Source organism: Orbicella franksi, chromosome 6 (assembly GCF_964199315.1).
Source record: "Orbicella franksi chromosome 6, jaOrbFran1.1, whole genome shotgun sequence".
NCBI classification, from domain to species: domain Eukaryota; kingdom Metazoa; phylum Cnidaria; class Anthozoa; order Scleractinia; family Merulinidae; genus Orbicella; species Orbicella franksi.
In genome coordinates, this window is record NC_138150.1 from 28515325 (window position 1) to 28532852 (window position 17528).

The window sequence follows — 17528 nt, forward strand, 5'->3', positions numbered from 1 at the left end:
AGGTGGTTTTCCGTGAGAAGCCTGGGCCCTAACAGGCACTTCAGCGCGAGGCATTACGCGATCGCTTGACGGGTCGCGAGCTAGCGCACGGGATTTAAAGTTTTGCAAAACTCATGACAAACATGGCGGCGCGAGGCCTACTTGGTAAAACTTTGTTTCCACCAAATTTAGTGAGCTGTTTGCGATATCGCTTATTTTAACCTTAGAAAACATCGATCCTTCAAACAATTCCAAAGGAAAAAAATTCTTTAAAACCACTGTGCTGGAACGTAAACGAAAATTGTAATGTTGATATTGTGATCGATCACGGATCGCGTCGGCTATCAATCTAAAAAACAGAAGGAAAAAAAAAGAACTACTCTTCAGGTTTTCTTCGTTTTTTTCTTCCTGGGCAAGTCTCACCTTCGGGTATTTATGGTACTCATCCTCCACATTTCCCAAAATTTTTACAGGGTTTATTTTACTGCCTTCGAGAACATCAAAGTGCTCTAGATTTTGAAGCTTGGTTCTATTTTACCTAAACGTTTAATAGATGCTTTTTTAGCTTTAAAGCTGAACTTGTTGGTTTATATTTCACAAATTTTAAGTTTTTTCGGCTGTTCCGATATTTGTAAAGGAACGTTCCTCTGGGATCGAGTGTTCCTCATTTTTGTGTTCCTATTAACCTTAAGAGGACCAGCTGTTTACAGAGTAGGAACATAGCGTTCACTGTAAGGTTAGACAAGAACATTTTGTTCCGAGTTGTCAACTGCAAGTGGAACAAATTGTTCCCAAACGAGTGATTTAGGACTGTTTTGTTCCGAGTTCCTTTTTGTACATGGAACACATTGTTCCTAACTTGATAAATTGGGTCTGTTTTGTTCCGAGTTCCTATTTGTGCATGGAACACATCGTTCCTAACTCGATAAATTAGGACTGTTTTGTTCCGAGTTCCTATTTGTGCATGGAACACATTGTTCCTAACTTGATAAATTGGGACTGTTTTGTTCCGAGTTCCTATTTGTGCATGAAACACATTGTTCCTAACTTGATAAATTGGGTCTGTTTTGTTCCGAGTTCCTATTTGTGCATGAAACACATTGTTCCTAACTTGATAAATTGGGTCTGTATTGTTCCGAGTTCCTATTTGTGCATGGAACACATTGTTCCTAACTTGATAAATTGGGTCTGTTTTGTTCCGAGTTCCTATTTGTGCGTGGAACACATTGTTCCGAAATTAATAAAGAAAGACTGTGTTATTCCGATTTTGCTATCTGTGAATGGAATATATTGTTCCGAAATTGGTCATTAGGAACAAGTTTTGGACTTTATTGTTCCGATTTATCGATCCGTTAACTATGTATTGTGTCACTGAATAGGCGTGTACAGACCTGCCTGGGCAAGTTTGGGTTGTATCTCACTGTCATGAATTTTACACAATAGTAATGAGTGTGGGCAAGCAAGGGCATGTTTTGGCAAGTTGAAACGTCCTTTTGTTTCGGCTAAGATTTAAAGGCGATTGTGCTAGCCACATGTTGTTTAAAGGGAAAAAATGAGCAAGAAGTGCAAAGTCAATTGGTCAGATGTCCAAGGAGCATCACCCAAACCAAAGCGGCTTCACTTGGAAAAGGATGAAGCAGACAGCTTTTACCATTGCCCGATACAAGAGTGTGAACATGATGGATTTCAAAGTCAGAGAGGCTGTAGAAAACACGTTAGCACTAAACACAGTTGGTGCTTTTATTTTGACGAAAGGCCCGATTCTAAACAAGTAACAAAGTCGCTGACGATTGGAAGAAATGAAGATGAGACAAGCGAGACCACAAAGCACAACGTGAAGTTACTTTCTTCATTTCCATTATCATGTAACATTGGCGAAGTATTCACGAAATGGTTGACAGGAAGTGCTGGCGGTTGTAAGAAAGATCGTGCCGCTCAACAGATAGTGACAAGGTGCTTCAAGTTTCTTAGATTTTGCTGTGAAGATGAAGAGGAGTTAACGTTTGAAGTGGTCGACTTTAGTTTGTGTTCTCCAAATCTGTTGTTTAAATTTATCGACTACTTACAAGATGAATGTAAGCTCGGTCATGGTGGGCGTTTGGGCTACATAGATGCTATTTCTGAATTGATCGACTTCAGAAAACTTCATGGCGCATCAGAAGCAGTTCTAAGAAAGTTCTCTACGACAGAGTTGTACCTCAAGAGAGCCCGAAAAACAGTTGCAAAGATGATGACATTGCAGTGGACACAAGATTTAGACATCGAGACTCTGGAAGCAAGAGGGCACTGGGCAACAATGGAGGAGTTATTGGAGGTGGTGAAATTTCATCTGCCGCGTTACGAAAATACCGTGAAAATGTGCAAAACCAGTCCAGCCCAAGTGAACCCCTCAGACCTAACATTTGCCACAAAATTTGTAGCCATGTATCTGTTCATCAAGCTGAAGGGATCGCGGCCCATGACGTACCAATATTTGACGGTGGACATGATTGCCACAGCTAAGGAAAACGGTGGATTTATCGATCAGAAAACGTTCAAGACGGCTGGAAAATATGGCTTCGATTCTTTGATTCTGACCGACGCAAACATGCACGTTCTTAACGGCTACATCTCGAACGTTAGACCGTTGCTTAAGCCCCAGTGTGATTTCGTTCTCGTCACCAGAAATGGAGGTCAGCATGGCAAACTGGGCGAAACTATGAGCAAACTGGTTTTTGATGCAATTGGAAAATACATTCATCCCACACGTTATCGCCAAATCGTCGAAACGCAAAGCCTCAATCAGCTCACTAGCGAAGAGCAAAGGTTTTTGTCTGAGGACCAGAAACACAGTTCTGCGGTTGCTAAAGTTCACTATCAAAAGCAACGATCGCGAGAAGTTGCCCTGAAGGGTCACGAGTGTCTTCAAAAACTTCAAGGTACCAAGGGTTCCGAGGTAGACGATGACGTACACGCAAGACTTGGCGGTTCAACGTCCAGCTCCGGGCCTTCAGTTGAGACAGCTCAGAATATAAACAGCTCGACCCCCATAAAGGATACCCTGCCTAAGAGAAACTTGCACCTTCAGAGGAAAATTCGTCATGTTTTAAAATTCACGAAAGAAGAGGATGATTTTCTGAAGGAAGGGATAACTAAGCACGGGTTTGGACAGTGGACAGCTATTTTGAGAGATTCCGATTTCGCATTTCAAGACGGAAGAACGGCGGACTCTCTAAAGAAAAGGGCCGGAATGAAAATGTCGCTAGTTTGATAAAGAGACTGGAAAAGTGTGGACACTGACTTTCAATGCAAAGCTGATGGGTGTAAGCAGAGTTTGTTGTACACAAAACAGACAAAAATCAATTGCTTTATTGTAAATGCATCTTCCTGTCTCCAGATGACAGCAAACTCAACAAACATGTTATATTCTTTTGGAACTGGCCTATCGCCACTGTCAATATCACTGTAGCATAACGACTGTCTAGTTCACAGTGCTTTCAAGAACTATAATCTCTTAATGTAACTAATAGCCATAATATTTTTCCTTTAATTCACATCGTGTGCAAAATAGTCAAACGTAGCATAAGCGCAACGTGGTATTCCTTAACAATGCACACACTAATACATGTGCAAATATGAACATAGAAAGAATAAGTCGCACGCAAGCTGTCTTATTACAAGCCCATGAAACTACCAATCTACGGTTGCGTACTAGTCTGCATAAAACGAGTCAGGGTCATTTGCTTCTTGGATGGATGCGCCTGGCTTTGAAAGTGCGGCCTCTTCACTGACGTAGCTGCTACAGGGTTGTGAGCTCGAGCAATGCCTGGGGACGGTGGACAGATAGCTTCCACGTCGTCATTCGGAATGTACATTGGTGTCTTTGGTGCCGCCGACCAACATTCTTCGTCGTCTTCGTCTGAGCTCCTGCTTCTGGCAGGCAGATTTGCTGGACGCTGGCTGGGTGGGAAGACTCTCACTGGCAGCGGAGAGAACAGGTCTCGTATGAAATTCACGCAAGAACGGTCTACCAGCTCGTTGCTAAGGCAGAGCCTCTTGCGTTCTGCCAGGGCAGCCGGTAGTTTCAGCGTTCCATGACGCTCGTGATAACAGCGCAGTTTTTCGCAATTGATTTCCAGGAGACTTTGCATCACTCTTCGTTCTTCTTCGTCTCTTGGATCTTCCATTCTTTCGCTTTGCTCAGCCATTTCCTTCTCCATAGCTAAAAGCCACGGCTTCCCAAATGCTGTTCTGATCCTTTCCTGTTCCTGATCTTCTTGAAAGGCAGCGAGGTCCCTTCGAATCGGTGTGGGCAGCGGCTCGTTATGGTCGTGCGGGAGCAACGACACGTGCTCCACCGACACTCCCCTCGTTTGTAAGAAGTGTTGCCTCTTCTTATAGCACCTTTCTTCAACCCTTGTCAGCCTTTCCTTTTCAGCGAGATGACTTTCTAACATGTGGCTCAGTTGGCGGTGACGTAGAGAGCCAGGTGAGCATTGTGCCAGCCTAGCTTTCAAGGTCGTCAGGGTCTCGTCTTCATCGGAATCGCCGACATCTTCAATGGCGTCCTCTTCAGAGCTTTCTTCTCGGGATTGCGGTTCTGTCAGAAGGCCGCAACTCTGTTCTCGTCTACAATCGCCCTGGGCGGTTTCGTCGACTTCTTCGTCTATTAAAGAAACGCTCAAAATGTTGCGCAACTCCTCCTCAGGCATACCACTTTCGTGCACAGTGGGCATTGTACTGGCCTGACTGCTCGGGCTGTCTCCTACGATATTGTGCGCCCACACAATGCAATCCATAGCATGTTTCCTCAGCCACTTGTTTGCTTCAGGTTCGACACGAGGAAGACTCTTGAAGTGGTACTTGCGCAGGCGTTTGTCCATAGCTTGATTGTGAGCTGCACCAAAATCCATTTCCACCTGGCAAGCTATGTACATGGTCGCAGTGCAATGGAAACCTTGAGCCTTTTTCCACTTCGCGTCGTGCGACGTGAAGCCCCCTTGACATATGATTTTCCAGTCATCTATGTCGAGCAGGGTGGCATATGCCTCGTCTAGGAAGATAACCTCTGTCAGGTTGTCGATCATAGCCTTGTTGAAACTCTTTTGCTTCGTGACGCGAGCAATTCGGCTTAGGGGAATGATCTGAAAAACAGGTGAGAAGAGGCTGGTCTTTCCGCTGTCAGCTGAGCCAATAGCACACAGCACAGGCTGTTTGTGTTCTTTGGGACGGAACAACGCCAGGAAATCTGCACAAAACTGCCGAATTTCATCTTCTGTTAGGCTGTTCCTTAGGATTGCCTCAAAATATCTTGGCTCCGGGTCCTTGAGTCGGTCGTAGTCCACAAACGCGCGTGGAGTTGTGAGACCCTTCTGTTGAAAAGAGCCAAAACAAAAGCACATCAGACAGTGCTACAGATCGTAAAGATTGGGTTTGAAAATTTGATTGTATCTTCTTATTTAAATGTTAAAACAGTCCAGTGTATTCTTCTCACCTGAGATTCTGAAATAATCCCTTGGACGAACGACCCAGAGGAAAAGCTCCAAAAACCACCCGTCTTGTACTTCGATCAGGTCTCTGTCAATCTTAATTTGGCGTATGAAAGAGCTTTCTGGCTCGCTTAGTATGGGCAGAACACGTTGAATATGCTGGACCAGACGGTCTTTGAACGCTTCGTTTCCCATTAGGCTGTGGAGGAACGTTTTCATGGTACACAGATACTGGAACGTGAACTGCGATTTGGCCGCCAGTTTGTACACCTCGCCGCGATACACAGCATACTGCAGCTTTTTCATCACAATTTGTATATCGTTGCACAGGACTGTTACTGGACAGGATAGGGGTTTGTGCGGCGGATCTGGTAGTGCTGTCTGCGATGTACTTTGCAGGTTGTTATCAAATCCAAAGGTGTCTAACACGAGACCAGCTCGGCGTAATTCCGAAACGGATGCTGCCATCATCGTTTGAAAACTCTCAAGAACGACACGAAGGCGAACGACATTTTCCGTCGGCGCTGACTCTTGGGATTCTTCGTGGAAGTCACCATGAAGCTCCTCTTGCAGAGCCCTGCCAATCAAAACAAAAGGTTTTGCTTACGTAAGGCAATGCAATATCTCCCTGGTATTACTTTGTGAAAGTGAACTGCTGAAATCAAACTCGCGATGTTTTGAAAATGAGAAGATAAAAATTGATCAATTATCGATAATCGAATAACAGTCTCTTTTCACCGGGCAATGAAGCATGATTACTTTGATTTTTCAATGATGAATAGCATTTTTTACCTTTCTGACTATTTATGTTTGTTTATTATATATTTACTTTCATTAGCGTGCAATTTAACAGAAATTCAAAGAATATAAATTGGTCAAATTAATCTACTCACCCGAGGCAATGCTGGTACGATGACTCCACTAGTTGCATTAAGCAGAGGTTTTTGTGGTCCTTAAACACTTGACACAGCTGATTCAGGTTATGACAGCAGTTTATCTTTCGTGACGCCCTTGATGCATAATATTCCAAACCGCAACTTGCGACAGCTCTTTGGATTCTAAGTGCATTAATGACCGAGCCATTGTTTGTTTGGCAAGCCACCCAGTAAGATATGGCTGGGAATGTTTGCTTTCCCGGCGATGAAAGCTGGGACGCATTGACGGGCGATTCGTCATTCGATTCGTCACTCTCTCTGGTCTCCTGCAATTGTGGCCTTTTTCGCTTCTTGCTGTCCAATGTTGACGTACTTATCGCCGAAAAAAAGAAGCAAATTTCCGCCAATTTTGACAAGGTTAAATCGCATTCGTCGCATTTCTCGCATATCCAGTTCCATGCTCTTTCTATTTCGGCGTCGCTAACCCGCCAAACGCACTTAAAAGCAACAACCGAACACAGCTTTTCAACCCTCGCAACTATCTCGCACTCCGCCTTATCTCTTATTGCCTTGCTATTTAACTGAGAGCAAGGTTTGCTCATCTTGCCACATGAACATGAGCATGAACTGAGCCGTTTGAAGTTCTGACTACCCTTAAATACTGTTCCGTCACAAACATGAACAAATTTTCATTCTCAAACCCGCCGGAGAGAATAGCAGAGCAAATCACAGGTGAAAGATTGAGAACTCCATTTGATCACCACCAATAGCTTTGCAATATTCTTTTTCTCTAAATTCTTTCGTTGAGCTCAAAAACAAATAATGGCTTTCACCTAAACACTCCACAATACAAATCTCCAAAACAAGTTAATGCTTTAATACATTTGATGAAGAAAAGATTACATAAGCGTTATGTAACCTATCAATAACTTTGATATTTCTGACAAATTTCTTGTGGTTAGTTCCTTTTGAAAATAATAACGGAAAAAAGCTGATAAAGTTAAACAAATGTATTCATGCGTATGTGATGTGATGAACAATAATAAGTTGATGAGGTGAATCTTACTCTGTTGTTGGCGTGTATACTGGGTATGGCGTATACTACGGATATGGCCAGAGTTGATTAACAAATTTACTCAAACCCGCTATATACGCTTAAACCGGTATATACGCCAACAACAGAGAAAGATCATTGCAACAACTCATTAGCATGCAGTAGGCACATTTCACTCTGTACATGGCGTGTTTACCGGGTTTAGCGTATAAAGCGTATATGAGATGAATTAATTAACATCAACTACTACTACTACTACTACTACTACTACTACTACTAATAATAATAATAATAATAATAAATAAAATTAATTATTATTATTATTATTAGTAGTAGTAGTAGTAGTAGTAGTTGATGTTAATTAATTCATCTCATATACGCTTTATACGCTAAACCCGGTAAACACGCCATGTACAGAGTGAAATGTGCCTACTGCATGCTAATGAGTTGTTGCAATGATCTTTCTCTGTTGTTGGCGTATATACCGGTTTAAGCGTATATAGCGGGTTTGAGTAAATTTGTTAATCAACTCTGGCCATATCCGTAGTATACGCCATACCCAGTATACACGCCAACACCAGAGTAAGATTCACTTCATCAACTTACCTTTCATTTTTACTGTAAGTATTTTGATACTTACAGATCAAAACGTGATAGGGAACAGAAATTTTGGGAAACGATCTTCTTCTTCTTCTTCTTCTTCTTCTTTTTCTTCCTCTTCCTCTTCTTCTTCTTCTTTTTCTTCTTCTTCTTCTTCTTCTTCTTCTTTTTCTTCCTCTTCCTCTTCTTCTTCTTCTTCTTCTTCTTCTTCTTCTACCCTCGAGTGCCTAGGTCATTGCAATATTGCGGTCGCTTGTATGATCCTGAGGCAGTAAATGACGGTCATCTTCCATCTTCCATGCTTATTTCCCTACTTATTGTTTCTAACACGAGCATCTCTTCGGCGTCAGGTTGAGACTGATTAAGCCATACTGCCCATTCTACAGAACCATGATGCGAGAAATCTTCTAACGCTACAGTAAAATGCACAGTTGAGAAGACAAGATCGCACCTCCACCCCCAGGGGATGTATATAGGGGTTAGACCAAGATATTTGACAATGTGAGGCTAAAATTGTTCAATGATTCCGGCCATGTGGACTCTTCCCCTAACATTTGTGATAATGACACTCAAATATTTGTTTTAAACTACTTTTATTATTCTTTTTTTATCCTGATCATGAGGGCTTAACTTTGATCATTCGACGAGACGTGGTGCTTTTCTTGTGGTATAGAAAACGTCTTAGACAAGGATGAGCGAGCGCTTATAGCCTAGTGCAAATCGACAATCGGAGTCGTAAGCGGATTCAGAAGCTCGAAGGAATCGGAATCGGAACAATCAAAACGTCTCCATAGTTTGTCGATGTTGGAAGCAGGAACATAAGAATCAACCAATCATAAATCCCGGAATCGAGCATCGTGATTGGTTGATTCTTCTTCTTTCTCTTTCGACTCCGACAATTTAGTTTTCACTGGATGAAAAGTGACAGACTCATAATCGGAATCGGTATTCCGTTTGTGTTATTTTCTGGTCGGTGCAACTGTAGAGCTTGATGATGCAGTTTTATAGGGGTAAATTTACTTTAGCTATATTTCAGTGTCCGAAATATTTGTGCGAAAATTTTGCGGAATATGGCAAAGACATTACGTGTACTATTCCGTGATATTTTGTGTGGTTTATTTGTGCAGAAGTTATCAACATTTTAAGCTATTATTTTGACTCTTTGAGTACAGAGATCTGTGCAAAACTAACAGGAAAAAGGGTAGTATTTCACAGAGATTTTATGCGCTCTGAGCGAATAAACCTTCTATAGAGATAATCAAATCTCTGTATGGCCGCGCGTTTAAAGAGATTGCAATTTACAAATAAACAAGAAGTTTAGACAGTCTTAAGGTGGATCTAGATTTTCTACAATTCCAGGCATCTGTATTTGACTTGCAGATATTTGTATGTTCCCCCACATGGATCGCCACCAAGCCACATTCAGCTGACATTCGGTTTTGCCGTTACACTTGTCCAGCACGATTTGAAGAGAATTGCTGGCACGACAGTTAATGCTGCTCATGGCCGGATGTAAACACGTATCCCGATCCAGTCTTCCATAGTTCGCGTCTAGTATGCTGATTTTTTTCCCCTTTTTGGCAGGTTATTTTTCCATTTTCCCCTTCACAAATGACAAGAAACTGTGGCCTTTCTGCAGATAATAAAAGAAGAAAATTAAAAGACGTAAGAGGAAGAGGAAGAGACTCTAACGAGAGGAAATTTTCCTCTAAGTAATCTCGCCCTTCTCAAGGAGCCGACCGTTATTTTTGATCTCATTCTGGCTTAAATTTCCGGAAATTTCAAGGGACGAACCTTGAAAGGGGTATGCCGAAATTTTTGGAAGTTTCTTGCTAGGAATTTATATTCCATTTGACTCTGCCCCCAAAATTTCCGAAATTTTCTGTTGAATCGTTGACTTCTCGGAAGTTCAACAATATCCGGATTCTTTGGAAGCTTTCCAAGAAAATTTCTGTATTATTTGTCCTCGTTTCAAAATTTCCAAAAGTTTTGTTTGAATAGAAAGCACCTAAGAGTTAGAAAGTATGCGAAGTTTCACAAGAATCCATCGCAATCTCTTGAAAACATGGGACCTCGAACTTGCTAATTCTACAAATAGTCTAAAAGAAATGTATTCAATACGCTCGTCAACATCTGACAGAACGAATGAAACTCCTGCTGAAAAATTGTTCATTTAGCAAGCTGATTGCATTACAAAATTTACACCATATAAGGCGCCCTTTGATGGGTTGCTTCAGTTGTGTACCTTATTACATGATATTTACGCGCATATTTCGCGACACTTAAATTCCGCGATTTGCAAAAATTATGTATTTGAATCACTTGAACTTCGCGTTTTTGGGTAACATGTATTTCCCTGGCAAAGTAACAATGTAACAATGTAACATGTCCTTGAATTTTGAATTTTGTAAACCGACTTTATCAAAGGTAAAATAACGTCAAATTTAAAAAAATACCATGGGGGACTAAAAGTCAACAGTAACATAATGTAAGTCACTTAATTTTCGCGTCATGTTTTCATCGCGACACTTACTGTTCGCATCACTTTAATTTCGCGATTTTTTTTTAATCGCGAAATTTGCAAAATTAACGTGCCGCGAAAATTTCATGTAATAAGGTAGTCATTTTTATGAAGCGAATTAAACTTGGTTATGATGCATTTTGAAACTTGTTGGCTTCTATGTTAGAAAGAAGAAAAGAGAATCCAGCAGTTAATACAAACCTACTGACCGACGATTCATCACAAGCAAGAGATTTTGAAATATTAATTCTTTTCCGTTTCCTTTGGCCGTTTCTTTCCGTTTCCTGTAATTCTTTCTTTTATATGGATATACTTTGCACAAAATGGCTCATAGTGCTAAGACTATCAATCTTAGCCCTGTCAAATACTAGTAAATAAATTCATTAATAATAAATTCAGTAATTTCAAACCCTAAAGTTTATCTCCAGGGTTTTTCAAGTCCCTTGAGGAATTATGGGGAAAAACAACCTATTCAACGCTACGAAATGCTATTGTCTTATTAATTCTGAGCATTTGACAAATTATTTTCTGGTAGGATAAGAATTGTTGTAACAATTAAAGTGGTCAAATTTGCTTAGCGCTATAAATAATATCGAACACTATGTCAGCTCAATACAAAATCGCCCCATTTGGCGCGAGAATATTTAACAATTATTCACCGAGGTGGAGGTGAATAGTGGTGGATATCACTTTCACCGACACTGAGGTGAATAATTGTTTTAGTATATACCAGACAAGCTGAATAATTAGCGGACCAAAACGTTATTTTATGGGTGACAAGCGGTCGGAAATTTTAAAATCTCTCAGGCCGGCTGTTCGGAGGTGCATGGTACTTGCTAATCACCTCCGAGTTAACTAATCAGAGTGCGCGAAAAGCACTAATCACTTGTGTGGTATATACTAAACTCGGATATTTGTTCGCGTTCATCATCTGTTCCGAGAAGCGAACGAAAACTGTGAGCTTTGAGGAATAGATAACATCCAAGGACATGATCTTTTGCCAAGGACAAATATCCGAGCATATTTTTGGGCCAAATGGAGGCTACTGTGCTTAGTATCCTTCAATATTTGTCCTCAACACGACCGGTTTTTAAAATTAGGGAATATCATGCACTCGGATATTCCCCAGTTTTAGCTGGGGAATATTCAGTTGCGTGAAACGTTTAAGCCAATCGCCCGAGAGCGAAATTATTTGTTGGATTATAATTACAAATTTCTGATAAATAACAAGTCAACCTTTATTGTCAATATTTATCCCATTTTCCTAATTATAAATACGATAATTTTGAAAAATAAACGACGCGTTTATGTCAGCATAGGTAGCTGACATGAATGGCACTGCTAAGGGCAAATCTACAAGGTGAGGTGATGGGTGACGAGCTGTGATTAACATTGCTCATTCTTTACCCCTCGACCCCGTCTGAGACCTTTTGCTCTGTAACTGAATTGCTCTATGTTTCAGTACGCATCTAGATGTTTTTGTTAAAGCATTCCATAATTTGGGTTCAAGATAACGCCGGACTATAAATTGTCTGTGCCTCTTCATTCATGAGGAATATACTTCTCTAACTTAAAGCGAGCTTAATATTTTTAATGAGAAAAATTAACAAAAGCCCACTTAAGCTTTTTGTTGCTAGTTTACCTTCCTTGAAGTTGAGTACTTTCCGTTTCCCGTGGCAGATTTCTAACATACGTTTCCTACATACATCCGTTTCCTTTTAAATCTTACAGAATCCTATGAGCTAAAACGTGACATGAATAATTTTGCTACTTTGCGGGATGTATTTAAACAGACCTAGCTTGACACATCAACTACTCCACAAAGACGAAGATTGCAAGATAGGATTTCAGAGTTTCCTCAAACGTTCTACTGTCAAGCAACTAGCGATTCAGTCGCAAAAGGTAAAATCCCTAAAGGTGTATCTTCAAACGAGCTAATTTCAAATACGCAGCTTGCGTGCAGTTCTTTGTTTTCATTTCGTTTTACAACTTCTAATGCATGTATGATTCTCGACAAGCTTGCGTATCTAGTAAGTTATACAACTGGATTGAACGAGCTTGCAGATATACGAGAGCGTTTATTTGCACCAGTTATACTGACAAACAAATTAGTTATTATTAGTATATGAGATTGTAAGTGATTTCTTCGAGGTCAGTGATAGGCAACGTCGCAGATGACCGAATGAGCTATGGCCTCATGTTTTATACGTGCAACTACGCGCTCCGGATTAAATTGTAATTTGAACTGCAATGTAGCTGTGTATGTAATATTGATACTCATCGCATAACAGTAAATTGTTCTTCAGTTGTTAAATGAAATAGTATGTAATAGCTCAACCAGCCAGATTACAGCATTTGTATTGGTATTCTAGCAGAATTCTACTAGTTTCTGTTCATACGTTCCTTTGAAGGAATATGAAGTGCCTTGTTTTGTTCTTCATCTCTTTGGGTCTGGCGATGTCATTTCCTCGACCTCCTTACCGTGATGCTGAGGATCTGAAAAACCAGATGGCCGGTATGTCCGTCAGTTTATTGCTATAGTTAACAGCCGACGTGTTTTCATTTGACCTTTGAAAGTAACACTAGTACTGTATTTTAGTTTGTTCAGTTGGGCCTGTTTAATGGTACTGAACACTTGCTAACCAGGTAGCACTTTTAGTGCCTCGGGCTAATGTGGTTTCTTTTGCGTAAATGTGTCGTATCTTATTCAGAATTGTGCGTTGTTCACTTTATCTTCGTGATTCAAATTTGAGTGATTCAAATCTGCGTAAAACCAATGCGACTAGTCGTTCCTTACATAATGCGGATAGACATTAGGAAAAGTTTTTGCCAAACGTGATTCTTTCTTTACTCCTTATTGCGCGAGTCTCGTAGTAGATCTTTTATCTCTACTGTTTTGTGGGTACTTTTAATTTGTTCTGTCCCTTATATCGAAGCATAGCATGACCGATGAAAAGCCCCTATGTTCCAAGGAAACTTAAGTCAATATTGTAAAATGTCCGTTTTTTACAGACGGAGAACTCAGCCACCCTTTTCCGCCGATAGTCAAACGAGGTGAGATTAATAGACTTCTTGTACGAGTTCGAACATAACCAATAACCCTTGTTGTTAACTTGTCCCGTTTTGTAGAGCATAGTATAGAAAGCCTCCGATGTTCAAAGGAAACTTAATTCAATTGTAATTTGCCCTTTTTTACTGAAAGAAAAGCCCCTGATGCTTAAGAAAAACTGTCGATTTAATTCAGATGCTGTGTGGCCTTTGTTTTTTAGAAAAAAAAAAAAAAAAAAAATGAACGAACCTCGACATTATCATGATGATATTATTTTTGTCTTAAAACAGGATAATATTTGTCACAGTAACTTAAACAGGGCAAGAAGAACTTAAAAAAAGGACTGAATCTTACAAGGGAAGCCAGGTAGTCAATAATGGTTTTTGTCATTACTTGTCTATGTGCTGCTGGGCCAATTCATTAAAATAATAAAGCTGGGAAAGCGGTTTTTAAACTAGTGATAGAGGCTTGAAGAGAATTCCGAAGTTTCTTTCTGGCCTTCTCCATTTAAAATGCCACCTATAGCAAGGGAAACGTGAGTTTCATACAATTAGAAACTTTTGGCACTTGCTTTGCAGAGCCGGAACTGAATGAGCCTGGCCGCCGAAGTCACATGACGTTTGGTAACACCGCTGGCTATGTTGGCCAGCAGGGAATCAACTCGGGAAATGTTAATGTCGGAACTCAATGGAACGGTGGCTACGGCGGAAACTACTACGGCAACTACTACGGCCGACGAGGTGTGTACAACTTCTTGTAGAAAACTGTATAATATCTTAATTGATAGCTTTCTTGTTACGTACATGATAAGTCTTGTTGGTTTGTTCCTTTGTTCCTTTGTGACATCTTTCTTATAAAGCCCTCTATAATACCCCTAAACCTAAAAGAAAAATTTCAATCGAATGTTTGACGCCTTTTTCTATAGAAACAGAGCTGGAGGAGCCTGGCCGACGTCAGATGAGCTTTGGCGCTACCGGTGGCAATGTTGGCCAACAGGGAACTAACTTGGGGAATGTTGCTGTTGGACGTCAATGGAACGGCAAACGTCAGATGACCTTTGGCAACACCGCTGGCAATGTTGGCCAACAGGGAACTAACTCAGGGAATGTTGCTGTTGGGCATCAATAGAACGGCAAACGTCAGATGACCTTTGGCAACACCGTTGGCAGTGTTGGTCAACAGGGAACTAACTCGGGGAATGTTGCTGTTGGACATCAATGGAACGGTAAGCGTCAGATGACCTTTGGCAACACCGCTGGCAATGTTGGCCAACAGAGGACTAACTCCGGGATGGTTGCTGTTGGAAGTCAATTGAACGGCCGAAAATGAAAAAAAAATTCTTTCATCTTGAGTATGAAAAGCGACTTCCAGTTGTAGTTCAGTAATGGCTTAATGTAGTTTTACTTGAGGGAAGCAATAATTGTAGAAGTAATAAGAAAATAAAGGTGTTTGAAAAGCAGTTTTACTGTTTGCTGATGAGCCACGCATTCACTGGTCTATGCTGGGAATAATTTGTATTTAGGTAAGGGTTGAAGAAGAAAAAGGTTCCGAGAATGTTGAAACCTGATCCAAGATTATTACGTGATAGCAACCGAATCTTATGTTATGCTGAATCCAGCAGTTTTGTTCACGTGCTTTAACATTTCCATTACAATATCTCCTCGCCTCTGAACATACATCACCCCACTACCCCCCTCCTAAAAACGTACAACGCCGGATGGGTGCACCTCGTATCATGACGCGCGCTACTAGATTCGCGACTACTATTTGCGTTCGCAGAATGCAGTCCATAATCTTGGGTGTCCTGTGGTTTTAAGGAAGACCTTGTTTTGAGTTTTTTCGTTGACCGTCTGCATTTTCTGCGCTATTTTAAATGTCGTCATACGTCATATGCGCAAAGACTATCGCGCACCTCTTGGTTTTCGTAGTGGTCTGAGCAAGTCTAAGCATCGTAAATCGGATATCTGAAGACTACCTCGTGGTCTTCATAGTAGTCTGAGGATGTTTTCGTTTGCTGCGTAGTGTGTGAGTCTGAGCAAGTTTGAGCATCGTAGTCTGTGACACAAAGACAGAAATGAAAGCTTATATCATGAACACGACTTTGAATCGCCTTGGCTTTGGGGTGTTAACCGTTGGAACAGCTATATTTTATTCTGCAGGTACAACCCTGAAAAAACTGTCAGTGATTAAATGATTTATCGAGGATTTAACTTCCCGCGACACTAGGACGTAATTAATGCAAATCAAAGACGCCCCCTCCCAGTCCTCCCTGTCCGTTCTGTTTTGCCTAATAGAGAAGCTGTGATATTATACAAACTAAGCTCTGCCCGTGACAATTATTGAACACTAACAACGAAATCAAGGATTTCTGAAAGCTCTCCAGAAATTCTAAACAGGCGAGGGTGGGAATTTTTCAATTTACATAGGCCAATTTCTATATTTAGATCACTATTTCAACAGCAGCCATGATACATTCGAACCTCCACTAACGGCCACCCTCCACCATGGCCACTGGTCCAGATACTTTCAATCTTATTTTAACCACTCTACAAAAGCGCCCTCTACACAACGCCAACGGCCATTAAAGCGTGTTCGAAGCGCCAAAATTACCTAGCCGGGTTTCGCTCGAAGACTCATTTTGACACAGATACAAAAGGAAACTAGAAAATGGCGTATCAGTTATGAGGATCTCGGGACTACTTACTATTATTTACTGTACTCATGCATTAAGTAATGGAGGCCAGATTGTTGCGTTTGAACCACATTAGAATTTCATTCGTCATTATGTCATTCTCTAGCCAATCAAAAGAAAAGAGGAAAATGAATTCATGATTTGCGTCACTCTAAAAAAACCTGGTTATGACAAGGAATCAAATTACTAATACAGTTTGACAAACAGCCAAGCTAGCGTCGACGACACTGAATTGACTTGCTTTGTTTTTGTATTTCATAGGACATAGGTCACAGCGCTAATAAAGTCTCCGTTTCTAAATCTTCTGACATCTTTGCAAAATTTCGTGTTTTCACGTAAAAGCCTAAAACTATATTACATGGTAACTACGTTGAATCAACGACATCATCGCTCTCTTTTATCATCATTTAGGTTAGAGATCGCAACATGACAAGACGTCAACTTCATAGCATTATTTTCCATGCCAATAAAAAAATAAATAATTCACCCACCAACCACAGTTGAGAGGAACTCCTTTGTTGCTGCAACCACCAATGATTAACATGTCGCTTATTTCTGGAGCTGGTGGTTTGAAAACTGATTCAGACAGGTGTCAAAGTTTAGCTTTTCATGATGCGCAAAGTTGAACCGGACGTTTTAGCTTCTCACTGTATTTTGAAGCTGTTTTACGAGGTTTTCACGAGACCGTCTTAGAGATGCTCGTTGTACCTTTTTGCTTTGTTTTCCGCGTCTTGTTGGCTTCCTTGATCCCGGAGGCGCAAGGTAAGGTTGTCTTCAGTCAATGTTCGGGAATATTTTTGTTTTAGTGCAGCTTGTTTTGTTGTTATTACCGTGTAGCAAAAGAATGAGCGAGAGTTTTCAGCATCTAGCTTGACTGACTCAATTCCACTTAATTAAGGCGTCTAGAAGAGACTTTTATTAATATATAGCTTGGCCTTGTTGGGAATAATAATTAATCAGCCAACACTTCGCGCATTCAGATCACGAATGCTCACAACATTTACCTGTTTTAAAATTTTTCACGTGCAAGAAAAAAAAGGAGCGGTATATCTTCGAAAACAAGGCTAAAACATAAATGATTTTGCAACACATTTGTGTATAACACAAGCTTAAAAAATCGTGGCAGTGAAACTGCGAAAGCCGAAAGTTGAAGAATTGCGAGCAAGTGCTGAGCATTTCGACCACCAACACGGCAGTACGAACAGACAGTCTGGCCTGCAGCAACTTGCTGCGTCCGTTTTGCGGCTTCTTGGATTTTCAACTTCTTGCGCTTCGAATGGTAAACCGCAA

General features: G+C 40.8%; 4 protein-coding genes across 4 annotated transcripts in view; 3 read left to right on the forward strand and 1 right to left on the reverse strand.

Annotated features, from left to right (window-relative positions):
• The window catches only part of LOC145488887 (uncharacterized), a 163806-nt gene that overhangs the window by 30868 nt on the left and 115410 nt on the right, over positions 1–17528 (forward strand). The gene's annotated exons all lie outside the window — the stretch shown is intronic.
• On the forward strand, positions 2427–3229 carry LOC145489421 (uncharacterized). The gene has a single exon (XM_081468393.1). It carries the CDS (start codon positions 2438–2440, stop codon positions 3227–3229), a length of 792 nt encoding a protein of 263 aa, XP_081324519.1. The 5' UTR covers positions 2427–2437.
• LOC145489422 (uncharacterized) lies at positions 3654–7628 on the reverse strand. The gene is made up of 3 exons (XM_081468394.1): positions 6341–7628; positions 5523–6024; positions 3654–5369 (listed from the first exon to the last, which is right to left on the reverse strand). The coding sequence occupies exons 1-3, from the start codon at positions 6922–6924 to the stop codon at positions 3657–3659; spliced, it is 2799 nt and encodes a 932-aa protein (XP_081324520.1). The 5' UTR covers positions 6925–7628; the 3' UTR covers positions 3654–3656.
• Positions 13493–14887, forward strand: LOC145489423 (uncharacterized). The gene is made up of 4 exons (XM_081468395.1): positions 13493–13551; positions 14072–14286; positions 14472–14666; positions 14760–14887. Exons 1-4 carry the CDS (start codon positions 13493–13495, stop codon positions 14873–14875), a joined length of 585 nt encoding a protein of 194 aa, XP_081324521.1. The 3' UTR covers positions 14876–14887.

What these genes read in the sequence shown, in the direction of transcription:
- LOC145489421 (XM_081468393.1), top strand. Translation starts at nt 2,438, where the DNA reads ATGACGTACCAATATTTGACGGTGGACATGATTGCCACAGCTAAGGAA.
- LOC145489422 (XM_081468394.1), bottom strand. Translation starts at nt 6,924, where the DNA reads ATGAGCAAACCTTGCTCTCAGTTAAATAGCAAGGCAATAAGAGATAAG. An exon ending in TCGTACCAGCATTGCCTCGG is followed by an intron (nt 6,025 to 6,340) that starts GTGAGTAGATTA and finishes TTTGATTGGCAG; the next exon opens with GGCTCTGCAAGAGGAGCTTC. An exon ending in TTGACAGAGACCTGATCGAA is followed by an intron (nt 5,370 to 5,522) that starts GTACAAGACGGG and finishes TACGATCTGTAG; the next exon opens with CACTGTCTGATGTGCTTTTG.
- LOC145489423 (XM_081468395.1), top strand. Translation starts at nt 13,493, where the DNA reads ATGTCCGTTTTTTACAGACGGAGAACTCAGCCACCCTTTTCCGCCGAT. An exon ending in TCCGCCGATAGTCAAACGAG is followed by an intron (nt 13,552 to 14,071) that starts GTGAGATTAATA and finishes TGCCACCTATAG; the next exon opens with CAAGGGAAACGTGAGTTTCA. An exon ending in AGGGAATGTTGCTGTTGGGC is followed by an intron (nt 14,667 to 14,759) that starts ATCAATAGAACG and finishes TTGCTGTTGGAC; the next exon opens with ATCAATGGAACGGTAAGCGT.